Genomic DNA, 23,248 nt, shown 5'->3' on the forward strand with positions numbered 1-23,248 from the left:
GAGATGAGGCTTTAACGCTGTCGGGGCCGAGAGAAACGTGCCCGGAGTTTCTTTTTCGCCCCCCGACCCGGGGGGGATGACGTCACGGTGACATGTATCGCCACGCGTGACGTCACGCCACCAGAGCGCGGGTGGGTTCGAACCGCCACGACACGGACTGAGGGGGGCGGGAAATGTGGCAGATTCCCCGCCTTGAGGGGGGGGTCCCTGGTTGTCCTGAGGAAAACGGGAATTTCTGGCGGGAAAAGGGAAATTTATGTTTTTTTCCTGAGGGAATAGCCGGTTTCTGCTTTTTTTTTCCAGAAGGAAATTGGAAATTTCTGGGTTTACTGAAAGGAGGGCCCATTTTTCTGAACTTGCTAGCAGGAAAAGTGAAATTCTGGTTTTCCTGAAAAAAAAAAAAAATCGTTTCTGGTTTCCCTGAGGGAAAAGGAAATGACAAGTTTTCCAGAGGAAAAGGGAAATTTGTGGATTTTGTGAGGGAGCAACTGGTTTTCTTAAGAGGAAAAAGGGATTTTCTAGTTTTCCTCAGGGAAAATGAATTTTTTTTTTCCTGAGGGAGAAACCGGTTCCTGTTTTTCCAGATGGAAAAGGAAAATTCTCCTTTTTCTAAGGGAAAATGAAACGTCTGGTTTTCTTGAAGGCGGGACCAGTTTCTGGCAGTTCCCAATGGGAAAAGGAAATTGCTGCTTTTTTTGGACGAAAAGGCCAGTTCCTGGTTTTCCTGAGGGAACAGAAGTTGTCTGGTTTTCCTGAGGGAAAAGGGAATTTCTGGTTTTACTGAACAAGAAGTAATTATTTGTATTTCCTAAAGGAAAAGCAAATTTCTGGTGTTCCTGAGTGCGAGGCTGGTTTCCAGTTTTCCTGAGTGAAAAGGAAATTTCTACTTTTCCAGAAGAAAAAGAGACTTTCTGGTTTTCCAGAGGCAGGAGCCAGTTCTTGCTTTTCCTGAGAGAAAAGGAAATTCCTAGTTTTCCTAAAGAAAAACGGAGTTTCTGTTTTTTCCCGAAGGATTTTCCTGAAGGAGAAGGAAATTTCTGTTTTTCCTGAAGAAAAAGGGAGTTTCTGTTTTTCCTAAAGGGCAGGACTGTTTCTAATTTTCCTGAGGGAGAAGGAAATATCCGGTTTTCCTGAGCGAGAAGCTGTTTTCTACTTTTCCTGAGGGGAAAAAGGAAATTTCTGGTTTTCCGGAGGGCACATCTGGTTCCTGCATTTCCCGAGCAAAAGAAATTTCTTGTTTTCCTGAGGGGAAAAGGGATTTCTGTATTTCCCAAGAGAGAGGCCAGATCCTGATATTCCTAAGGAAAAGGGCATTTATTTTCTGGAGGGAGACACCAGTCCCTACGTTTCCCAAAGAAAAAAGAAATTTAAAGAGGGAGAGGCCACTTTCTGGCTTTCCTAAGGGAAATGGTAAATTCTTTTTATCGTGACCCTGGGAAATTCACACATTTTGAAGCCGTAATCTTGATTTTTGTCTCTTTTTTTTCTGCAGAGCTCGGCCATGGCGGAGGGGCAGTGGCTGCGGCTGGTGCAGGAGGGGCGGCTGGAGCTGCTCCGGGCCGAGCTGCCCCCAGACGCTGTTTGGGGCTCGGCAGAGCAGAACCGGCGCTATGGGCGCTCGGGAGACACGTTGCTGCACCACGCGGCCCGGTATGGACACCGCAACGTCCTCGCCTACCTGGTGGAGACGCTGGGGATGGACATCGAGGCGTTTAATAGCGACTACAAGAGGCCCCTCCATGAAGCGGCTTCCATGGGATATGGGGAGTGTGTTTCCTACCTGCTGGAGAGAGGAGCGAGTGTGGACTGCTTGAAAAAGGCAGATTGGTAGGTGATGGGTTTGATGTGCCAGGGGACAGAGTGGTGTCTGTAAAAGGGGTTGGATGCAGAAAGTGGGAATGAGGCTGGAGGAGAACAGGAAGCTGAGGGGAGACCTTCTCACTCTCTGCAACTGCCTGAAAGGAGGTTGGAGCCAGGCGAAGTTGGGCTCTGCTCCCAAGGAACAAGCGCCAGGATGAGAGGAAACGGCCTCAAGTTGCGCCAGGGGAGGTTTAGATTGGATTTTAGGAACAATTTATTTGTCGAAGGGGTTGTCAAGCATTGGAACAGGCTGCCCAGGGCAGTGCTGGAGTCACCATCCCTGGAGGGGTTGGACAGACGTGGAGATGGGGTAGCGCCAGGGGTAGGGGAACGGTTGGACTTGATGATCTTGAGGGTCTTACCAACCAAAATGATTTTATGATTTAGAATCATGGAATCATAGAATCGCAGGATACTTTGGGTTGGAGGGACCTTCCCAGCTCCCCCAGTGCCACCCCTGCCATGAGCAGGGACATCTGCACCAGCTCAGGTTGCTCAGAGCCCCATCCAGCCTGGCCTGGGATGTCTCCAGGGATGCTTCATTCACTGCCTCTCTGGCCAACCTGGGCCAGGCTCTCACCACCCTCAGGGGCAACAATTCCTTCGTCACGTCCAGCCTGAATCTCCTTCCTTTAGTTTAAAACCCTCACCCCTTGTCCTATTGCAACAGGCCCTGCTCAAAAGTCCGTACCCATCTTTCTTATCAGCCCCTTTTGGTACAGAAAGGCTGCAATAAGGTCTCCCCAGAGCTTCTGTTCTCCAGCTGCACAGCCCAACTCTCTCAGCCTGTCCTCCCAGCAGAGCTGTTCCAGCCCTGGATCATTTCTGGGGCTCCTCTGGCCCCTCTCCAGCAGGTCCATGTGTGTCCTGTGCTGAGGACCCAGAGCTGGCCCAGCACTGCAGGGGGGTCTCACCAGAGCAGAGCAGAGGGACAGGATCTCTTCCCTGACCTGCTCATGCTGCTGGGGATGCAGCCCAGGATACAGTTGGTTTTTTGGGCTAAATTCCAGCCTTATCACTGGTTCCCCCCCTGTTTATCACAAAAATTGTAAATTACTGCTTTATTAACAGATCCAATTTAAAAGCTTTCATCCACAGTTATTTGTTCTTCCCTACTTCCCTGTTTGAGAATCAGTGATCCTGATTCACATTGTTGTGTCCCAGTCCTCAGAGACTGAAATAAGATAAAAAGGAAGTTTTACTTCTGTTTCCCCTCAGCAAACACAGCCTCTCAGCTCAGATTTGCTACTGATATAATAGCAACAGTCTCAAGAAACAACTGGTTTCTTCAGGGCTTTTGTTTGCCTGCCACATGGGTAACACGTAAGCAAATGATGAGGGAGTGAGAAATGGGAATAAAAAAATAAAGCCTGAGCCATGAACAAGCAGCAAACCTGATTAATGTCAAATTCTTCTCTTGGGGAGGGAGATTTCTGTGTACCACCTTGCAAAAGAAAGGAAGGATTTCCCCCACGCTGCAAATAAAAGCTCCGGGGAGGTTGTTTTGAAGCTGAACTAAGAAATACAAAACCAGATCTTATAATTTGAGGCTGTGCTGACATCAGGGGAGCAGAGGGAGGCAGAGATCTCATGAGCTGCGTGTTCGAGCCTGGTTTTCTTTGATGGGCCCGCAGTACCTTTCTGTCCACCGATAAAAGACGGGGACTTACGTATTTGCCAGTACGTGTCCCAGCCCTGGGACAAAGTGTCATTTGCATTGAAAATATATGCAGATCTGAGGCATCATATAGAAATGGAGCTGCAGGGAACATGGAGCTCCAGGCACAGCTCTACCCTATTGTCCCCAGCAAATGCAGGTCTAATCTCTTCTTAAAAATCTCCATCACTTGAGATTTTATCTCCCTTCTCAGCACTTTTTTCTTGTCCTTACCTGTCCTTAAAACTGGAGCATTTCTCCTAAATGCAAAGCCAAATTTCTCTCCCTGCAATTTAGGCCCACGAGTCCTTATTCCTTGTGGTCTGGGAAGCTTTTGTGCCACAGCTTTTCCTGAATGAGGAATGTTTGTTGGTTTTTTTGGTCTCACAGCTGACGTCTGTGGGTTGGTGAAGAGGAGATTAGTCCTCTCAGTGGTGGAGAAGTGTTCATCTTTTCCAGGAAAGCTCAGAGGTTTCTGTCCGATCTGTGTGCCCACCCAGCGTTCCATGATTGGGTGAAGTTTATAAACAGATAAAATGGAGAATGCAACTCCTGCTTGTGGCAGTTAAATTATTATTGTTATATAATGTGATAATTAAGGAAAATAGGGGTTGGTGCTGGTGAGGTCAGTGAAATTAGTGACTTTAGTAAAGCCAAACATGGGAGCTGTCTGTGGGTTGACCACCTTGAATTACTCACACTTTACCTTGTGAGTAAACGCTCAGCTAACGCCTGTGCGTTGATGGCTCTGGGCTCTGTTCTCCAAAGAGGCTGCAGATCCAGTACTGTTACTGGATCTCACTGGGGAAGGATGGACAAGGAGATAACAACAACCCCATGGACACTGCAGGATCGGGGAAGAGCAGCTGGAAAGTGCCCACGGAAAAGGCCCTGGGGCTGTTGGTGCCAGCGGCTGAACAAGAGCCAGCGTGTGCCCAGGTGGCCAAGAGGCCACCAGCATCCTGGCTGGTACCAGCACTGGTGTGGCCAGCAGACCCAGGGCAGTGACCGTCCTGTGCTGGGCACTGGGGAGGCCAAACCTCCAATCCTGGGGGCAGTTTGGGGCCCCTCACGCCAAGAAAGGCCTTGAGGTGCTGGAGCGAGTTGAGAGAAGGGAACGGAGCTGGGGAAGGATCTGGAACACAAGTGTGATGGGAGCGGCTGAGGGAGCTGGGGGTTCAGCTGGAGAACAGGAGCTGAGGGGAGACCTTCTGATCTCTGACCTGCCTGAAAGGAGCTTGGAGCCGGAGGGGGTCAGGCTCTGCTCCCCAGGAACAAGCACCAGGACCAGAGGAAACGGCCTCAAGTTGTGCCAGGGGAGGTTGAGGTTGGATCTGGGGACCAATTTCTTCCCCAAAGGGCTGTGGGGCATTGGAACAGGCTGCCCAGGGCAGTGCTGGAGTCACCATCCCTGGAGGGGTTGAACAGATGCGGAGACAAGGTTCTTCGGGACATGGAGTAGAGCCAGGGCTGGGTTATGGTTGGACTCAATGATCTTAAGGGTCTTTTCTGACCAAAATAATTCAATGATTCTATAACAGGCCACTGGGAGGAGAAACTGTGGTGAACCTGCCCTGCTGCTGGGCAGGAGTGGGGTTGGTTGTCAATCTGGAGCACCTGGGTTATAGGTGTGAAAATGTGCTCATTGCTGGATGGAAAGTAGAGGAAGGTGGGCTGGTCACTGTGTTTCTTTGCCAGATGTACCACTGGATTTCTAGGACGACACGCAAAATCCGTGCAAGGCACAGTTTGGAAATCGTGTGATGGAGAAGATGCTGATCCTCTGGGGAGCTTGTAAAAATGTATTTAAATATCAAAGGTTCTTCCCATGCATGTAAAACAGGACAAAACTGTCAAACGCTTCACTCTCAGGCCAGCTGCTCTGCATCAGAAATGTTCCAGAGTGGCATTTATTGATAGACTCATGCCCTGCTGCCGAGAGATGTGGAGTTGTCTGTGGTTTGCTGCCTGTCTGTGGTCAGAAACACTGATTTTAACAGCTCTGTCTCACAAAAATCCAGACCCCACATTACCTGCATGAAAAAAACATGCTGTAAAATCTTATGGGTCAGTATTCAGCCTGTGTTGAGCCTCAGTCAAAGCATCCAAATGCAAGTGAGTTAAATTTAGCCCTGGGCTTGGAGAAGTTCTTTAGCTGGAAAAGTTTCCTGCTCCCTCAGAGCGGTTTTAACACATCAATTTTCCCTCTGGCTTCCTCAACACAGCTGGCACTGGGCTGCTGTGTTTTATTAGGCCAGTTGGTGCTAGAGACAGCTTTAAATCTTGTTTCAAGCTCAGACCTTAGAACAAAATCCATCAGGCTTGTGTGGCACTGTCTCTCTGGTTATTATATTTGCCTCGTTTTAATTTTAGGACCCCCCTCATGATGGCTTGCACCAGGAAAAACCTGGAGGTGATCAAAGCTCTTGTGGAACACGGAGCCAACCCGCTGCTGAAGAACAAGGATGGCTGGAATTGCTTCCACATCGCCAGCCGGGAAGGCCATCCCCAGGTCCTCCAGTACCTGCTGGATGTGTCCCCGAGCAGCTGGGACACAGAGAGCACGATAAAGAGAACACCTCTGCACACAGCAGGTAAAAAAGGGTCTCGTTGCCACCAAATGGGTTGGAAGAGCAAGAGTGGGCAGCGGAGAACAGAAAGGGGCTCTTGTTTCAGTTCAGGTTTATCTTGGAGAAGGAAAGCGTGAGCTTTATTGATACAAAACCACAAGGAAATGGTTAAATAATAATAATAAATAAACTAAGTTACTGAAATTAAATGAAAATAAGTTAGTGGTGGGCACTGGAAGCTCACGCCTCTGAACTTCCATCTGCTACATCCTTGCAGGGTTTCACCTCAGGACAGACACTTCAGTGGCTTTCAGATGAATAAACAGCAAGAATTAGGCTTAGTATTTCGTAATGATGTGCCAAAGACTCAGTTTGTGAGGTTAGGGGGTCCTCAGCTCCCATTTCACTGGGTTTTGCCCGTGTTTAAGCGTGTTTTTGTGGTGAATAATTTCTGGATCTGCACCAGGAGCGCTCGCGATCACCCACTGACTCTGGCTTCCTTGGACCAGGGTGTTTGTCTCTGTCTCCTTGTGACAGACACATCTATCACACTTGCTGATTTATAAAGCTGCGAATTGCATTTGGAAAATCTGCAAAGCTCCAATATTGTGGAATTTTCAAACTCCTAAAACCAGCAGAGCTGCTGAGAGACACCGTTTGGGACCTGCTGGTTTGGTTTATAGTCTTGTCATTTGTTTTTGTAAGAGAAGTAAATGCTCCATTTTTCTGCGTGTGCTTGGTGGGTTAGGTCGTTACGACAAATCTGAAGAGCTGTAGGGTCTCTGGGCACAACCTCGGGAAGAAGCATCACAGATTTTTGTTATGCTCAAGAAGGCTGTGTTGAGTGGTGATAAATCCAGAGTGCCTTTCTGCAAAGAAAAATGAAACTTTCTGCTGGGAATACACGGGGGCTGTTGTTAGTGCTGGAGCCCAGGGGGTCCGATTCCCTTTCTCTGCCCTTTTCCTTGGTTTTAAAGGAGATAAAAAGGGAGTGAAATTGTCTGAGGAACCGCAGACCTCATCTGTAGATGTGGTGAGGAGCAGAAGGACACAGTTAAGTGAACGGTGACCCAGAGGCAGTTTAGATTTAGTTTCTGGCTTTCTGACTCTTTCACCCTTGAGACGGGGGAGTGATTAATTTTAATTTATAAACAATGCACATAGAGTGCCTCAGTTAAGTCTTAATACGTTGAATGGCCCAGAAATATATTAATGCAGAATTAAGTTTGTCCCGCTGTGTCTCATTGCACTGGTTACCCAGAGGGAGTGGATGATGAAGGGAGTGAGTAAACAAAGGGAGAAGCGTGTGACACCAAGTCAGGGTGACATTGTGGGGCAGGCTCGGGGCCGGAGGGTGGTGGCTCGGAGTCTGAACGATGCCTCATTGCTGAGGGGGGATTATCTGCATGTCCCGGGGCTCAGAAGCGTTTCTGCAGGAGAAATGAGTGAGAAGAGCCACCGCTCAAACCTGCGTTATCTAAACTCATGTCCCAAAGAATTTAGAGTCATAGAATCACAGAATCATGTTGGTTGGAAGAGATCAAGTCCAACCATAACCCACCCACCCACCATAACGACTCCGTGTCCCTGAGAACCTCATCTCCGTCTGTCCAACCCCTCCAAGGACGGTGACTCCAGCACTGCCCTGGGCAGCCTGTTCCAATGCCCCACAGCCCTTTGGGGAAGAAATTGTTCCCCAGATCCAACCTCAACCTCCCCTGGCGCAACTTGAGGCTGTTTCATCTGGTCCTGGTGCTTGTTCCTGGGGAGCAGAGCCCGACCCCCCCTGGCTCCAAGCTCCTTTCAAGCAGTTGCAGAGAGTGAAAAGGTTTAATAGAGATTGACTCTCTGGAAAGACCCGAGGTGTCGTGAGGATACCCCCGCTTTGCTGTAATGAATCTCCTGAGTATGTTGCTCCTTGGTTGTCATTCCTGTTACTTCTCTGGCTGTCTGTCCCTGCACTGTCCTCATCAGCAGTGACAGTCTCAGCCCAGGGGCTTTGGCTGCTCCTTAGTCCTTGTGCTTGACCTGGAATGAAGAAAAGCTGCCGAGTTGTTTGATGTTTCAGGCTGGGCGGCGAGGAGCACGTTGCCTGAAGGAGAAATGGCCGATTCTCATTTATTTGCGTGTTCTCCTGTCCCTGCTCAATCCCAGGGGTTGTGTTTCCATGTCTGGGTTCGCAGCCCCAACTGAGCCCTGTCCCTGCAGAGACGTTGCTGTTGGGTGGGGATCTGGGGCTTGAGGATTTGGGGACAGGGTCAGGAGCAGGCTGAGGAGTGTCCTGAGGAAAAGCTGCTTTTGACCTTGGAACTTCAAGTCTCCTCCCTGCCTTGTGGTTCTTGCGGTACGAGAGTACAGACAGCAATGGTGGATCCAGCACCTGGTTTTCACTGCTTCAGAGAGGTGTCTCCACCTCCCTGTTGCCTCCTACGTTTGACTTTCCCCGTGGCAAAGCTGTCAACCCGCGATTTGGGTTGATTTCTGGTCATTTCATCGCTCTAGGTTAGACCCTGAGCCGCACATTGGCAGAGAAGCAGCCAATGTGGGAGTGACTGGGCAGCAGGAAGGGCTGGAGCTGCTTAAACCACCTTTCCCCCAGCATAATTTTAACCCAGGACGATACTGGGGGTTGCTGTGGGATGGGTACTGGTCCCAGTATCCCCACACACATCACCACGTAGCCCAGTTACACAGAGGAGGGGCCAGAGATGATACTGGAACTACTGGGGGAAATCATGTCAAGACAAAATTGCCGTCTCAATGAATTTCCATCCCTAGGGTGTGGATGTGAGCACATTAACCCGTGACCAGTCCAGCTGGCTTCTTGGCACACTTATCCCTGGATAAATGACGGGTAGTTTTCTCCCCCCCATTTATTCTTTGGGTCATTCCTCAAGCTTTGCTGCTTCTTAAATCTGTAGCCTGAGGCGAGAGAGCGGAGGAGACATAGAGGATGTGGAGAGCAACAGTGGATCTGAGAGCTGCAGAGTGCTTGTCTCTCTGTTGCTGTTAAGGGATCTAATCGTGTTGCTTAGTGTGTTTTTTCTTCACATAACTTGGGGTTTTTTAAAGCCTCCATTTTGAAAATTCTTTTCACAATGCGTTTCTGCCTCTATTTACATCAGCTCAGGTGAAGGGGTGATAAATAGGGAGGATGAGGACCCCTCATTGGGCTTTCAAAGAGCATCTATTGTGCAGCTGCATCTGAAGGTTATTGCTGGTAACGTACATTTGCCAGGATTCTTCTTCCACCCTGACGTAGCGGCTCCGGGTTTGGTTTGATTTTTTTTTTTTCCCTCTTTAATTTATTTAATATGTTTTGCAAAATAACCTGCAGGGGAAAAAAAAAAGTCAGATTAAGGCTGTTTGCACATTGCTGTAATTTTTTTTTTTTTTAAAGAGAATATTTCGGTGCTTGATGTTCAAATCCTCCCCCACTGTTGTTGTTTTTCCTCCGAGATGCTGTCTGAGTGAAGATGCTTCATTAGGATGATGAGATGGGAGTGATGGGGAGTCCGGAGTGGCTGAGGAGGAGTAGAAATGCCATCCAGCTATTCACTGGCTCCCTGCTTTGTGTTCATTTTCCTTCTCACAGATTTCACTTCAGGGATTAACAAACACTCGCAAGAAAAGATCTTTGTGTCAGCGTAATTGCATGTACAGTCTCATGCATGCTGCAGTTAGAAGCAAATGGTGCCTATATGCATATTTTTTATATGGTGTTTTCCTATAAGATCAGGGGAAGGGAAGGCTTGAGATCTAGAGACAGTGTTTAATTACAAGAAAAAAAATCAAAAGCTTTGAATTTAAAGCCTCTTGCAACCCTCTCCTGCATCATGAGTAAGCTGAAAGGGTTGGAAACCTGATTATATTTCACCATAGGCAGACGGTGGCACAAAAATATAAATTAACCCTGTGTTTTCTCTCTCTCTCCCAGCGATGCACGGCTGCGTGGACGCTGTGGAGCTGCTCCTGGAGCGGTAAGCGAGCTCCCTCCTTCCAGCCGCCCGCACACAAAGGGCGTTTGTGCCGTTTGGGGCCGCCCAGCTGCCCCGCACGCCATCCTGAGCCCGTCTCCCTTTCCTCCGGGTTTTTCACAGCCGGTCGGGGGGTCTTTGAGACAAGGACACTCTGGTTGGGCTCTGACTTCAGCGTGACATAAGCCTCGGTTATATAACTCGGCTCTTTTTCTGTGCTGATTCATCCCTGTTGCCTCCCATGTGTCTGAGGCCATACGATAAAAACAAAAAACCAGGGGTTTTTGGCAGCTTGGTTCTGGCTGCAGTTTCTCTAAGCTGGACTCAGCCTCCAGGCTTTATTTTTCAGGCTGGGGCTTCTGGGAGAATGCTGTGAAGTGGCTTTAAATCAGCCTGTGCTCAGTCACCCTGACCTTGTTACCTTCCGAACCAGCCCTGCCAGAGCTGGAGCAGTTTTCCCCGGGCATCGCAGCCGCTGCTTTTCACAGCTCCCGTTAGCCAACTCGTCCCAGCCTTCTTAATTCCTGTCCGTGTTTGGCCCAGCATAAATGTAGCCCTGTGATTCAAGCCAGGTTTCAATTTTAATTCTGTCTTCTCTCATTTCAGCTGAGCTTTAAACTGAGTGAGACCTGTGGGCTTTGTTTTTGTACGCGGCGTAGTGGTATGAGGATACGGTTTTCCCCTCTGTCAGGGCAAGGCCTGTGCGTGCTTTACCCCTTCCACAGATCCTCTGTTCAGGGGGCAAGGGAAATAAATAGAAATTATGTACAGAGCCCTGTTTTTTGTGCAGCCAAACAAGCTGCACCAGCTGAGTAGCAGATCTCTGACCAAAAAACATGAGCAGACTGTACCCCAGTGCATAAAGCACTGAAAAAGGTTTCTAGAGTCATAGAATCGTTTTGGTTAGAAAAGACCTTTAGGATCATCAAGTCCAACTGTTAACCCACCCCTGGCACTACCCCATGTCCCTGAGAACCTCATCTCTGTGTCTGTCCAACCCCTCCAGGGATGGCGACTCCACCACTGCCCTGGGCAGCCTGTTCCAATGCCCCACAGCCCTTTGGGGAAGAAATTGCTCCCAAGATCCAACCTCAACCTCCCCTGGCGCAACTTGAGGCTGTTTCCTCTGGTCCTGGCGCTCGTTCCTGGGGAGCAGAGCCCGACCCCCCCTGGCTTCAAGCTCCTTTCAGGCAGTTCAGAGATCAGAAGGTCTCCCCTCAGCTCCTGTTCTCCAGCTGAACCCCCAGCTCCCTCAGCCGCTCCCATCACACTTGTGCTCCAGCCCCTTCCCCAGCTCCGTTCCCTTCTCTCAACTCGCTCCAGCACCTCAAGGCCTTTCTTGGCGTGAGGGGCCCCAAACTGCCCCCAGGATTGGAGGTTTGGCCTCCCCAGTGCCCAGCACAGGCTGGTCACTGCCCTGGGCCTGCTGGCCACACCAGTGCTGGTACCAGCCAGGATGCTGGTGGCCTCTTGGCCACCTGGGCACACGCTGGCTCATGTTCAGCCGCTGGCACCAACACCCCCAGGGCCTTTTCTGTGGGCACTTTCCAGCCGCTCTTCCCCGATCCTGCAGCGTTCATGGGGTTGTTGTGACCCAAGTGCAGGACCTGGCACTTGGCCGTGTTGAACCTCAGACAATTGGCCTCAGCCCATCGATCCAGATCCCTCTGTGGAGCCTCCTGCCCTCAGCAGATCAGCACTCCCACCCAGCTTGATGTTGTTTACATGGCCTACAGACAGGCTTTATATATGGCATTGATAATCTCCTGCCCCACTAATGCAAAGCAACAAGTACAGGAAGGATTTTAGAGCTGCCAGCAACTCCGTCGAGGCTTTTCTTGTCTCTCCCAGGTGCCAGTACAAACCTGACAGCAGAGACAAATGTGGAGTCACTCCCTTTATGGATGCAATCCAGAACGGGCATGTCAACATCGCCCGGCTGCTCCTGGAGAAACACCAGGTAGGTGCCAAAAACATAAAAACATCATCTCCCTTCTCCAGCACCTGACTGAGAACTGCCAGGCTGGGCAATCCATAGAATCGTAGAATCGTTGTGGTTGGAAAAGCCCCTCAAGATCATTGAGTCCAACCGTTATCCCAACCCTGGCACTACTCCATGTCCCTGAGAACCTCACCTCTGCATTTGTTAAACCCCTCCAGGGATGGTGATTTGATGAATTGATCTGAGATGCCCACCTGATGGCTGACTTGTGTCTCCCTTATCATCTCCTTTGCCCTCTCTTGGCCTCTCCCCCGCACTGGTTTTGATGTTCATTGGACACTGTGCCAAACTGGTGCAGCTAGCCGGTTTGGCTGAAAATGATTGCGGCAAAACCAGTCAGTCTGTTTGTGCCACACTGGCAGGTGGAGTTGGCCAACGGAGCCCCCAGCATGGCACAGATCAGGCCAGGGAACGTGGTACCGCACTTCTAAAGATTACAAACTTTGGATTTACTCAGCCGTAACACCAGCAGAGATAGTTCGATGCCCAGGCTGCATTTGAGTGCGTAGATACTTGTTGACTTCAGTAGATGTTCGTGTGCTTGTCTTCACTCATCTGGCCCTTACAGGATAAAACATTTGTGAAGTTTGTTTACGTTTGTAGTCTCGCATTTCAGACAGTGAAGATGGAATAGTTGATTTAATTTCCTCGTTGTGGTGCCCTGGCTCACTGCCATAAAGCAGCGCTGGAAATGCTAATGGCAGTGTTTATAAATCCATGAGTCAGGCCCACTAGACATCAAGAGGCTGGATGATATCCTTGAAGATGAGCACACTGTGTGTTACTTCCCTTTGCCCTTCTTGATTTTACATTTTTGCTGTTCAGAGAATCACAGGAGAGATCTCCTGAGGTCAACCACTCATCTCCCTCCCTCTACCTGTGTACAAATCTTCTCCACCAAATTCTTCTCAACGCTTGGAGATGGGTGGTTTCTTGCCGGTTTAAAGAATTGAAACCCATCATATGTGCTCCAGAAAAACAGAGGAGGTTTTGTTCTTTTTTTTCGTTTGGTCCTAGTTTTGCTTATCGCTTCACCATCTCAGCAGAGAGCTGGCTCTGGCCTACAAATCACGGCGCTACCAATGCAGCGGTCGTGCTGGTGACATCCCACGTGTCCGTTGCTGTCACCATGGCTGGGGCAGGCAGATACAGTTCTTTTCAGGCTGGTGATTGTCCTTGAAGGTTTTGCCAGGCTGTTCATCGCTTTCCCTTTTCCCTTCTCCCCTATTCCAGGCCTGTCCCACAGCCGTGGACGCTCTGGGTGCTCAAGCTCTGCACCGGGCAGCTGTCACGGCGCAGGATGAAGCCATCCGGTTCCTCGTCTCCGAGCTGGGCGTCGATGTCAACGAGAGAGCAACGGACGTTCAGCTCACAGCGCTGCACTACGCAGCCAAGGTTTGTCCCTCTTCACAGGTTCCCTCTGCAAAATCTCTGCCCGTTGCCGTGGTACAGGCAGAAATCTAAACCAGGCTGGTTCAGGTATTTGCCACTGATGGTGGATTTACATTCCTAACTCATCTGTCACTGTCCCTCTGCTCCTGACCAGTCCCAAACCCTGTTGAATGGGTTTTAGACCCTCATTAAGTGTGTCCAGCTGTCTGCAGAGTGGTGGTGGCGTTGTGGTTTAACCCCAGCCCACAATCAAAACCACAACAGCCACTTGCTTACTACCCCACACCCAAGTAGGGGAGAGAATCGAAAGGGAAAAAAGAAATTAATAGACTGAGATAAAAATGGTTTAAGAAAATAACAAAACAATACCAATATAGAGTCATAGAATCATTTTGGTTGGAAAAGACCCTCAAGATCGAGTCCAGCCATTAATGCTGCCAAGTCCACCTCTACCCCATGTCCCTGAGAACCTCATCTCCACATCTGTTCAACCCCTCCAGGGATGGCGACTCCACCACTGCCCTGGGCAGCCTGTTCCAATGCCCCACAGCCCTTTGGGGAAGAAATTGTTCCCCAGATCCAACCTCAACCTCCCCTGGCGCAACTTGAGGCCGTTTCCTCTGGTCCTGGCGCTTGTTCCTGGGGAGCAGAGCCCGACCCCCCCTGGCTCCGAGCTCCTTTCAGGCAGTTCAGAGATCAGAAGGTCTCCCCTCAGCTCCTGTTCTCCAGCTGAACCCCCAGCTCCCTCAGCCACTTCCATCACACTTGTGCTCCAGCCCCTTCCCCAGCTCCGTTCCCTTCTCTCACCTCGCTCCAGCACCTCAAGGCCTTTCTTGGCGTGAGGGGCCCAAAACTGCCCCCAGGTTTGGAGGTTTGGCCTCCCCAGTGCCCAGCACAGGGACGGTCACTGCCCTGGGCCTGCTGGCCACACCAGGGCTGGTACCAGCCAGGATGCTGGTGGCCTCTTGGCCAGCTGGGCACACGCTGGCTCTTGTTCAGCCGCTGTCACCAGCACCCCCAGGTCCTTTTCCGTGGGCACTTTCCAGCCGCTCTTCCCCGATCCTGCAGGGTTCATGGGGTTGTTGTGACCCAAGTGCAGGACCCAGCACTTGGCCTTGTGTAATCTAACATGAGAAAGCAGAGGTGGAAAGGCGGAGGGAGCTCCTGGGTGCTTATCTGTGTCCTTCGCACAGGAGCTGTTTTGAATTCCAGGCTGTGAGAGTTGTTTGAGCTTTCTCTTCCTCCCATCTCAAGCCTGTGTGGGAAGCGGTACCTGTGGGTCCTGTAATGCTCCCGGGGAGCGCAGAGCAGATCCCAAAAGCCTCATTGCTGACCCAGATCCCTCCTGCGACCCTTCTGCTCCTGCTGTCACATCACAGCGTGCAGGACGCTGACAAGGGAAGGTCCCACTCAGATCCCTGTGTGTTAAACCTCTTAAGCTTTAACATGCAGCACTCAGAGCCTAGTCTACACTTGTAGTGGGTACGACGCAGCGTCCCAGTGCCCCGCTTCGACAAAAGCATCAATGACACTTACTGGGAGTGCTGGCAACAGTATTCTCCTCCAGCAGGACCCGGCCGTGGCATTTGCTGGCTCCCACAAAAGAGGCCTTTCTCCCAGCTTCTCTTCCTCATGCTCCGAGAAACCATGTTGAAAGCCCTTTTGGTTGCCAAGGGTACGTTTAACAGCAACACTATTGGGGAATATAATGTGTCTTGGAGAAGATCCCAGCTCTGTCTTGGCGAGCGGCTGATTGGGGAGCGATTTGATGTGTTTCTCTTCCTTCCTGAGGCTCAGTGTCACTTTATATTTACAGCACCGTTTGTTTGGCTGGTGGGCTTTTCTTTTTTTCTTTTTCTTATTACTTCGCATTTATAAATACATGAAAATCAAATTACGCTTTCAATTTGATTTGCTGCCAAGGTTGTGGCAGCTCCTGGCGTGCTGTCTTCGCCACGGAGAGGGGGCGTGTACGCAGCCAGAAACGGGAGCCTTGAGCAGGAGGAGAAGATGCTCCCGAGTCATACGATAGTCGGGGGGGAAAAAGAGTGGGTGGCGGGGATAAAAATAAGGGCCTTCCATTCTCATGCCGCACGACAAAGACTAATTCATCGCATCGAGGAAGTAATTACAAAATCAGGCGTGTTATTTAGGGAGAGGGGATTTATTTTAAGGAGAAGCTTGTGCGGGGAGGAGGGGTGTGGGGGCCGTATTGCATTTTCCCTGCAGAGTTTAAAATTTGCTACTTCCAAAAGATAGATAGAGGATGCAGTGGGTCGTGGTGGTGTGTAAACGTGGTGCTCTGTGTCTTCTCACGGGGCGTTACAAATACTGGAGTAATCCTTGAGGAAACGCCAGTGCCTGAGGGTACCACGAGCAGATGTGCAACCGTCCACATCCATCAGCAACAGATTGTGCTCTCTGAGTTGAAATACACCTCAGTAAGAGCTATTCCAGACCCCCATGGTACATTAAGTGGATTTACGGTGTAGGAAAATGCCCGTTTTTTTGTTGACATTTAGTCCTTTTAACAGCCAGCTGCCAATTATGAAAGGTTAAGTCAGTGCTCCTATGGCTCTGTGGCCGGCTGGAGTTAAAAGCAATTTAATTGAGTTACTTGATTGAAGGTGAAGACTAGGGAGGCAAAGGCAAGATGGGTTGACAAATTAGGGCGCTAATTTGCTACTAAGAAACATCTTTAGGTCGTGTCACCCCATTGTAAGTTGGAGATCATTTGTGCATTAAATTCTCCACAGCTACTGGCAAAGGCAAAGCCAGGAGCCAATCCTCCAAATTCCTCACGCTTCAGGGTACAAGGTGGATCTATTGACCACGATCAGGAAGATTATATGGGATCTACAGTTGTCTAAAAGCAGTTTCACCTGCCTGGATGTGGACTGGGTTGTGTGGCTTTGGCTGTACCACCATCACCAGACACAGCTCTGCGCTGTAGCGTGATTTTAAGCACTATAGGTATTAATTAAACACTTTTGCTTTTAAAACGTGGCGTTAAATGTTCGCAGAGAGAATTATCATTGCTCCTGGGATGCCTCTTATTTGCTTTTTCAGCCTCTTGGTTGAAATTGCTGCCAGGAACATGCGAGACACGCAGACATGCTCCGACTCCTCTCACAACCGCCAGCAGAAGGGCTGGAGAAGGTGCCTGGTGGCGTCTCTGACTGATTCCCATCGGGTAACGGCAACGTGTCTGCTGTTCCTGGGCAATCCCTGGCTAACGGAGCCGATCCGCACCGCCACAGGCAGCTGACCCTGATTTCCAGCCACTGTGAAGTCGTTTGGAGCCTGGAGCAGCTCCTGGTAGCCCCAGATTTGACCGTGCCAGAGTAAATCTGCATCTGTGGCCTCCCAGGTGCTGTATGCAGCCAGGGACAGATCATAGAATGTCCTGAGTTGGAAGGGACCCACAAGGATCATCGAGTCCAACTCCTGTCCCTGCACAGGACAACCCCAAAATTGACACCATGTGTCTGACGGCTTTGGCCAAACGCTTCTTGAATACTGAAGATCACTTGCAGCCTCCTTTCTTTTCAGCCTTGGGTTGTTTCTGCTCAATGCAACGGTGACAAATCGCATAGAGCTGGTTCTGAATAAATAATCCACGTGCTTGTGCTCACTGCAGGAAGGACACACGCACACCATCCAGACGCTGCTGTCCCTCGGTGCTGATGTCCACGCAAAGGATGGGAAGAACCGTTCTGGTAAGGCCACTGAGCTATTTGTTCACCCTTTTATATGACAGAGAGATGCGTTTTAGCAACGAGATCTCGGCCTCCAAAGCAGCTCGCGCTGCGTCTGCTCAGCGGAGTGTGCAAGGGGGTGCCAGATGCACGTATGCAAATGGCTCTTGGAGCAGCGTGACATGTATTTTAGTTGGGTTTTTTGCAGCTTTCATTCACTGGCTCTTTTCCTGCTGGATTTTCTGATGTCTAATGGCGTGGTTGAGCTTGTGCTGCGGCCTTTCCCTCCGGGGAAAGAACAGAGATGCTAATTTCTCATTACCCAGCTGCTTATTTTGCATGAAACTGTCAGGAGCTTAGTATCATTGACATGGCTGCCTCACCATCAAATTTGGTTGAAATCAGTTGATTTGAAGCAGTTAGGGTGCGCGGACAAATACAACGATAGCACAAGCTCTTAAGCCTCAGTTTTTTAGCAAACTACCTAAGAATGGCTTATGAGCAAATAACAGAGTTTGAACGTAAATATGGTTGCCATAGCGATGCTGGGAGTTGGCATTCCCAGCGTGAGAGTATGAGGCATCTCTTGCATCAGCATCTCTGGAAAAAAAAAGTATATAGAAATGGTTTCAGCCATTGCCAAAATTGGCAACTTACCCAGTCTTCAGTTTTGGTTAATAACACGCTTCAGTGACGAGCGTGAACAGTCTTGTATCGTTCTCGATCTCTCCCCCGCATCCTCTTAGTGAGTAAATTCGAGCTCTGCTGAACTCATCCAACCCTGGGATGTTTCTGTTGGCTCTTTGTGCCTGTCTGCTGCCCCGTTCCCCGGCACCTTTGCTGTGTTAGTGTCTGTGGGATGAGCTGGGAACTGGGCTGGAGTATTTCAGCCTCCCCGATGGGATGCTCTTTGCTGCATGCAGTGCATGGAAACCTTTCTCATTTATTCCCGAACCCTGGAGTGAGCTGGCAGGGAGCCCGTAAATGCCACGGTGACATCCAGAGCAGTTGCAAGCCTCTCTCTTCCATGTCACTATTAAATCCACCCCAAAAAACAGATTAATAAGACCCCAAGGCTGCCTGCTGTGTCCCACAGCCTCCCCCTCCTGCCGGGGGAACCCTCTGCCCATGAGTCAGTGAAAATGAACCAAGTTGGCCTAAATATCCCAAATATGTTTGCAAACCTGGTTAGCTTTGGTTCAGCCAGGTTAATACTGCTCAGTGGATTGGAACGACTAGTAATCTGTGAGGGGGAGAATCACAGAATAGTTTGGGTTGAAGGGAACTTCCAAACTCCCCCAGCTGCCCTCCTGCCATGAGCAGGGACATCTGCACCAGCTCAGGTTGCTCAGAGCCCCGTCCAGCCTGGCCTGGGATGTCTCCAGGGATGGTTCATCCACCACCTCTCTGGCCAACCTGGGCCAGGCTCTCACCACTCTCAGGGCCAACAATTTCCTCCTCATGTCTGGCCTGACTCTCCCTCCTTTACTTTGAAATCATCACCCCTTGTCCTGTCACAACAGGCCCTGCTCCAAAGTCTGTGCCCATCTTTCTTATTGGCCCCTTTTAAGCACTGAAAGGCTGCAATAAGGTCTCTCCGGAGCTTCTCTTCTCCAGCTGAACACCCAACTCTCTCAGCCTGTCCTCCCAGCAGAGCTGTTCCAGCCTCGGATCATTGCTGGGGCTCCTCTGGCCCCTCTCCAGCAGGTCCATGTGTGTCCTGTGCTGAGGACCCAGAACTGGACCAGCACTGCAGGGTGGTGGGTAATAGCCAGGGTAAGATGGGTTGAAAATTTTTTATACCAGCATGGCTGGGTGTGGAAGAGGAGGTGTCCCTGGCTGGGCAGGTTTAATTGTCCCATCGCTGCTGCAGACATGCACAGCTGTGGCAGCTGAGCCGGGCTGTGCCATCACACGGCTGCTTGGCTGCGTGGTCCAACTGGGGAAAGTCATAGAATCATGGAATCATTTTGCTTGGAAAAGACATTTAAGATCATAGAGTCCAACCGTTAACCCAGCCCTGGCACTACCCCATGTCCCTGAGAACCTCATCTTCGCATCTGTCCACCCCTCCAGGGATGGTGACTCCAGCACTGCCCTGGGCAGCCTGTTCCAATGCCCCACAGCCCTTTGGGGAAGAAATTGTTCCCAACATCCAACCTCAACCTCCCCTGGCGCAACTTGAGGCCGTTTCCTCTGCTCCTGGTGCTTGTTCCTTGGGAGCAGAGCCCGAGCTGCCCTGGCTCCAAGCTCCTTTCAGGCAGTTCAGAGATCAGAAGGTCTCCCCTCAGCTCCTGTTCTCCAGGCTGAACCCCCCGGCTCCCTCAGCCGCTCCTCAACAGAATCATCTTTCACCCTCCATGTGTTCCCTCCACTGCCTTAGTTTCCGTCGCTGGGAATCCACTGTTTGTTTCTGAATCAGAATGAGGCTGAATGCGGCATTTTGGCTCCTATCACGATATCTTGTCCCCCCCAGCCCTGCACGCCGCGTGCGCAGGGCAGCAGGCGGACGCCGCGCGGATCCTGCTCCGCGCCGGGCTGGAGGACGCTCCGGACGGCACCGGCACGCTGGCACGGCAGCTCGCCAGGAAGCCAGATGTCATCCAGGTTTTCCAGGAAACAGATGTCAGCACGTGAGACCTACTGGGAAAAAAAGAGAAGCCTGTTTCGTTTCAATGTGGTACGTTAGTTATCGCTTAACAACTATTCAGGTTTAGGCAAATGCCTGTTTAAACTGATGGGGTTTTCGCGTGAGGATTGAGCAGGAAAACCAAGCTTGACATTTGGGAAGTAAGTTTAGGAAAAAACATATTTTATATAGGATAATGGACATTGAAAGCATGTTTTAAATAGGATTATCTCAAAAAGATAACGGATGTAATGGGTGTGGGCTATCACACTCCTGTACTGACCCCATCCTTGGAAATTTATGGCTTTTCTTCTTTCACTTCCAAATTTCAGGGATGAATTTCACCTTTTCTTTTGGAGCTCCCAGCACGTCCAACCAGCTGAGGCTGCAGCTCCCTGAAGCGGAACCCTCCAAGGAAGGTGCCCGTGGGGACCTGCATGGCTTGAACCCCTCAGAGCCTAGGATGTTTCCCTTCTCCTAAAGGAGAAGATACACCTGGATCGTCGATTTTTATAGCCCTTAATGGACCTGCTCTCCACTAATTTCTTAAATTGCTTTAATTGGCCACCTCTGAGAAGCCGAGTGCATTGTGGGGTAAGTGAGCCCTTGGTGACTCTTCCTTCATCAGGTTTGAGCTGCAGAGGACAAATCTTCGAGCTGCATCAGCACCTTAATGTCCTTTTTGTGTCCCAAAACCTGCTGAAATCGATACAAAGACCTTGACCTTGCAGTGACACCAAGGGTTTTTGGATCAGACTGAAAAAAAAAAAAAAGAGGTATTTGTTATTCCAGACAGCCTGTTTGGCACTTACCAGCACCAATGAACTTAAAAAAAAAAAATACTGCTCTTTGAATATAGGGAAATGGCTTAATATTTAATGTAGCCAGTAAGTCTCTAACATTAGCCTGGAATACACATCAAGGTAAGAGCTACTGCAGCTGTTTGGTTTATTTGTATCCATCTGGAATTATAAATTTGGTTTTGCATAGAAAAACAGCACGCCCCTGTCTATATGTAACGTCAAGACATAAAAAACCAACGCGATTCTGCGATTTTGGCGATAACAGATGCTAAAAATCAAGCCTGTAGCTGAGTGAGCTGCGTTTTGCTCTGCCCATGCCGCGGTGCTCACGTCGTGGTTCAATGCACGACCCACGTGCTCCTGGGTGGGTTTAAGATGATCTTGACCCCTGTTTGAGTGAGAAATTCCCACCCCGCAGTCCCTGGAGCAGAATTTGTGGTGACAATGAGCCGGAACGACAACAGTGCCGCAATTTCTCGAGTTAAACATCTTTTATCACAGGGTTAAGGCCTCTTCCCCTCTGCCGGCTCGTGTTGCGTGAGGAGAGGCGGTGGCTTTATTCCTCTGAAGATCCCGAATCCTTCTATAAATCCAGCCCTGGCTTCCGTACAGTGAAACTACAGCCTGGTAAATGCAAGTGGCGACTTTATTCCCACTTTTTATTATTTTAGCAAACCGTGAAATAGCTGTTTCCTCTTAATATCCGTGCTGACGAGCTCAGACTGCTCGTGAGTCTCAGCTTTGATGAGAAAGCAAGTGAGAATGTTGTCAAATGTCCGTCTCAGCAAACACCTTGAAAACATAAAAGGGAATTTGCATTATTTTTAAGGTGCTTTATAATTTCCAAAGGCTTCTGGATGGGGGGCTTGTCTGCCTGGGGTGGAGAGCTCAGGCATCGTGCCTGAGACCAAAAGCGAGACATAACGGCAGCGACTTTTATCTGCCCTTCTTTTAAGTCTACCTCTCAGGCAATAAAAAGATGCACAGAAACAAACTGGCTGTTGTCATCACAGATGATCAGGTACAAAAGGACGTTAGAAAAGGAGCGTGGATTCAGCTGCGTGCCTGAAAATGAGCTTGGGGAAGAGTCCTTGTCGTCTTTCGTGCTGTTTTTGCCATTGCTGAGCCCAGCAGCTGCCGTGCGGCTTCGGCGCCGTCCTGTTACGCCTCATCTTCCATCCTTGGGCCCTGCAAGTGTTCCTGCAGCCGCAGAGGAGAACACGTAGGGACTTCGTCTTGTAGGACATGGCCGAGATACAGTAGAAGCGTCTGGATAGGTAGGAACTAACGTTGCAACACTGTCAGAGTTTGTTGGGAGACCTTACAGGAAAATAAGGCATTTTATTTTTAAACAAAATTGATTTTGCTCTGGTGGTTGCACCATCGCACCCTCCCAAACCCACAAGCACCAAGACACGTGTTCCTGAGGGGTCTTGCCAGGTCTTGTGATGGAAGGATGGTCGGTTGGACTGGATGATCTGCAGAGGTCCCTTCCAGCCCCAACCACTCTGTGACACCAAGGATGAGGGACTGCAGCTATCGTGTCCTGGGCTTTCCTTCGGTTGGTGATGGTTTTGGATGTGCCCTTTTGTTCCTCTTGGGAGCTGGCGGTGATTTTTGCTCCATCCCGTTCCCCTTCTCCATGATTTCTGATGATTCACTCTCTGGCTGTTCCCTCTTGACCGTGGTGGCCCAACTGGTAGACATGAGCCAAGACCTTGAAGACTGGCTGAGCAAGGTGCATCACCACCGACTTGTTTTGCCGTCTCTTCTGCTGCTTCCACAGCCAAACCTTCCTCCTCATCCTCCATCCAGGCTGATCTCAATGTTCCTACTGCGGGTACGTCCATCCAGACGTTGCTCGAGTCCTCCAAGCCAACCTCCATCTCTCAACAAGGCCGCCTGGCCCATCCCAAGCTGCTTGTCTGTCACCGACGTGTCCAACAGGGATTCGTGGAGGTGGCTCATGTCTGACGCTTATGGATGTTGAAGAGGACGTAGAAAACCTCAGGGACCAGAAAGGAACATCCCTGAAGGGCCCAACGCCGCCACCTGCTCCTTCCACATTGCCTGGTGCGGAAGGAGGTTTGTTGCCAGTTCTTGGACAGAAAATGTCACCGTCTCGGTGCCGGTGTCACTCACTCCTTGTGTGCTCTTCCGCCGACCACTCCGCACCACCGACCCTTCACCGACACCCCGGAAATGAAGATTTTCTATATTTTTTTTCTTACCCGCGTGTGAACTTGGTGCAAGATGCCCAGCCCAGCCATCGATGAGCAACGTTCACCGCAGCACCTCGGGGCCGGCAGGTCCGATCCCCCCGCAACCACGTTCGACTCTCCAGCTTTTGCTCCTCCAAATATTAAAGTAATTTAAAAAAAAAAAAAAAAAAGCCGCTTTGCTCCCTGTCAGAGCCACCACCACGGCGTTTCGGCTGCGTGACGGAGCTTCGCCCCGCTCGTCCCAGTAGATACGAAGGACGCAGCCGTATGATTAAATTAAGATTTCTTAAGCCCTGCGGGTGTTTAATCCACTCTGCTGGCCCCAAGATGCGTAAGCAGCTTTTCCCCTTCCCCGGGATGCGGATCCACGGGGCGTAAAAACCGGCGCGAAGCCGGGAAATTCCTGCCTCGCTTCGAGGAAGCGGTGGGCGGTGGAGA

At 50.2% G+C, this 23,248-nt stretch overlaps 1 protein-coding gene across 1 annotated transcript; it reads left to right on the forward strand.

Moving 5' to 3' along the window:
- The first annotated feature begins 4 nt into the window (after positions 1 to 4).
- On the forward strand, positions 5 to 22,868 carry ANKRD16 (ankyrin repeat domain 16). The gene is made up of 9 exons (XM_065647283.1): positions 5 to 131; positions 1,493 to 1,827; positions 5,891 to 6,111; positions 10,025 to 10,067; positions 11,916 to 12,024; positions 13,300 to 13,461; positions 17,099 to 17,177; positions 19,633 to 19,836; positions 20,118 to 22,868. Exons 2-8 carry the CDS (start codon positions 1,502 to 1,504, stop codon positions 19,791 to 19,793), a joined length of 1,101 nt encoding a protein of 366 aa, XP_065503355.1. The 5' UTR covers positions 5 to 131; positions 1,493 to 1,501; the 3' UTR covers positions 19,794 to 19,836; positions 20,118 to 22,868.
- Positions 22,869 to 23,248: the final 380 nt, after the last annotated feature.

Source organism: Caloenas nicobarica, chromosome 1 (assembly GCF_036013445.1).
Source record: "Caloenas nicobarica isolate bCalNic1 chromosome 1, bCalNic1.hap1, whole genome shotgun sequence".
Classification (NCBI taxonomy): domain Eukaryota; kingdom Metazoa; phylum Chordata; class Aves; order Columbiformes; family Columbidae; genus Caloenas; species Caloenas nicobarica.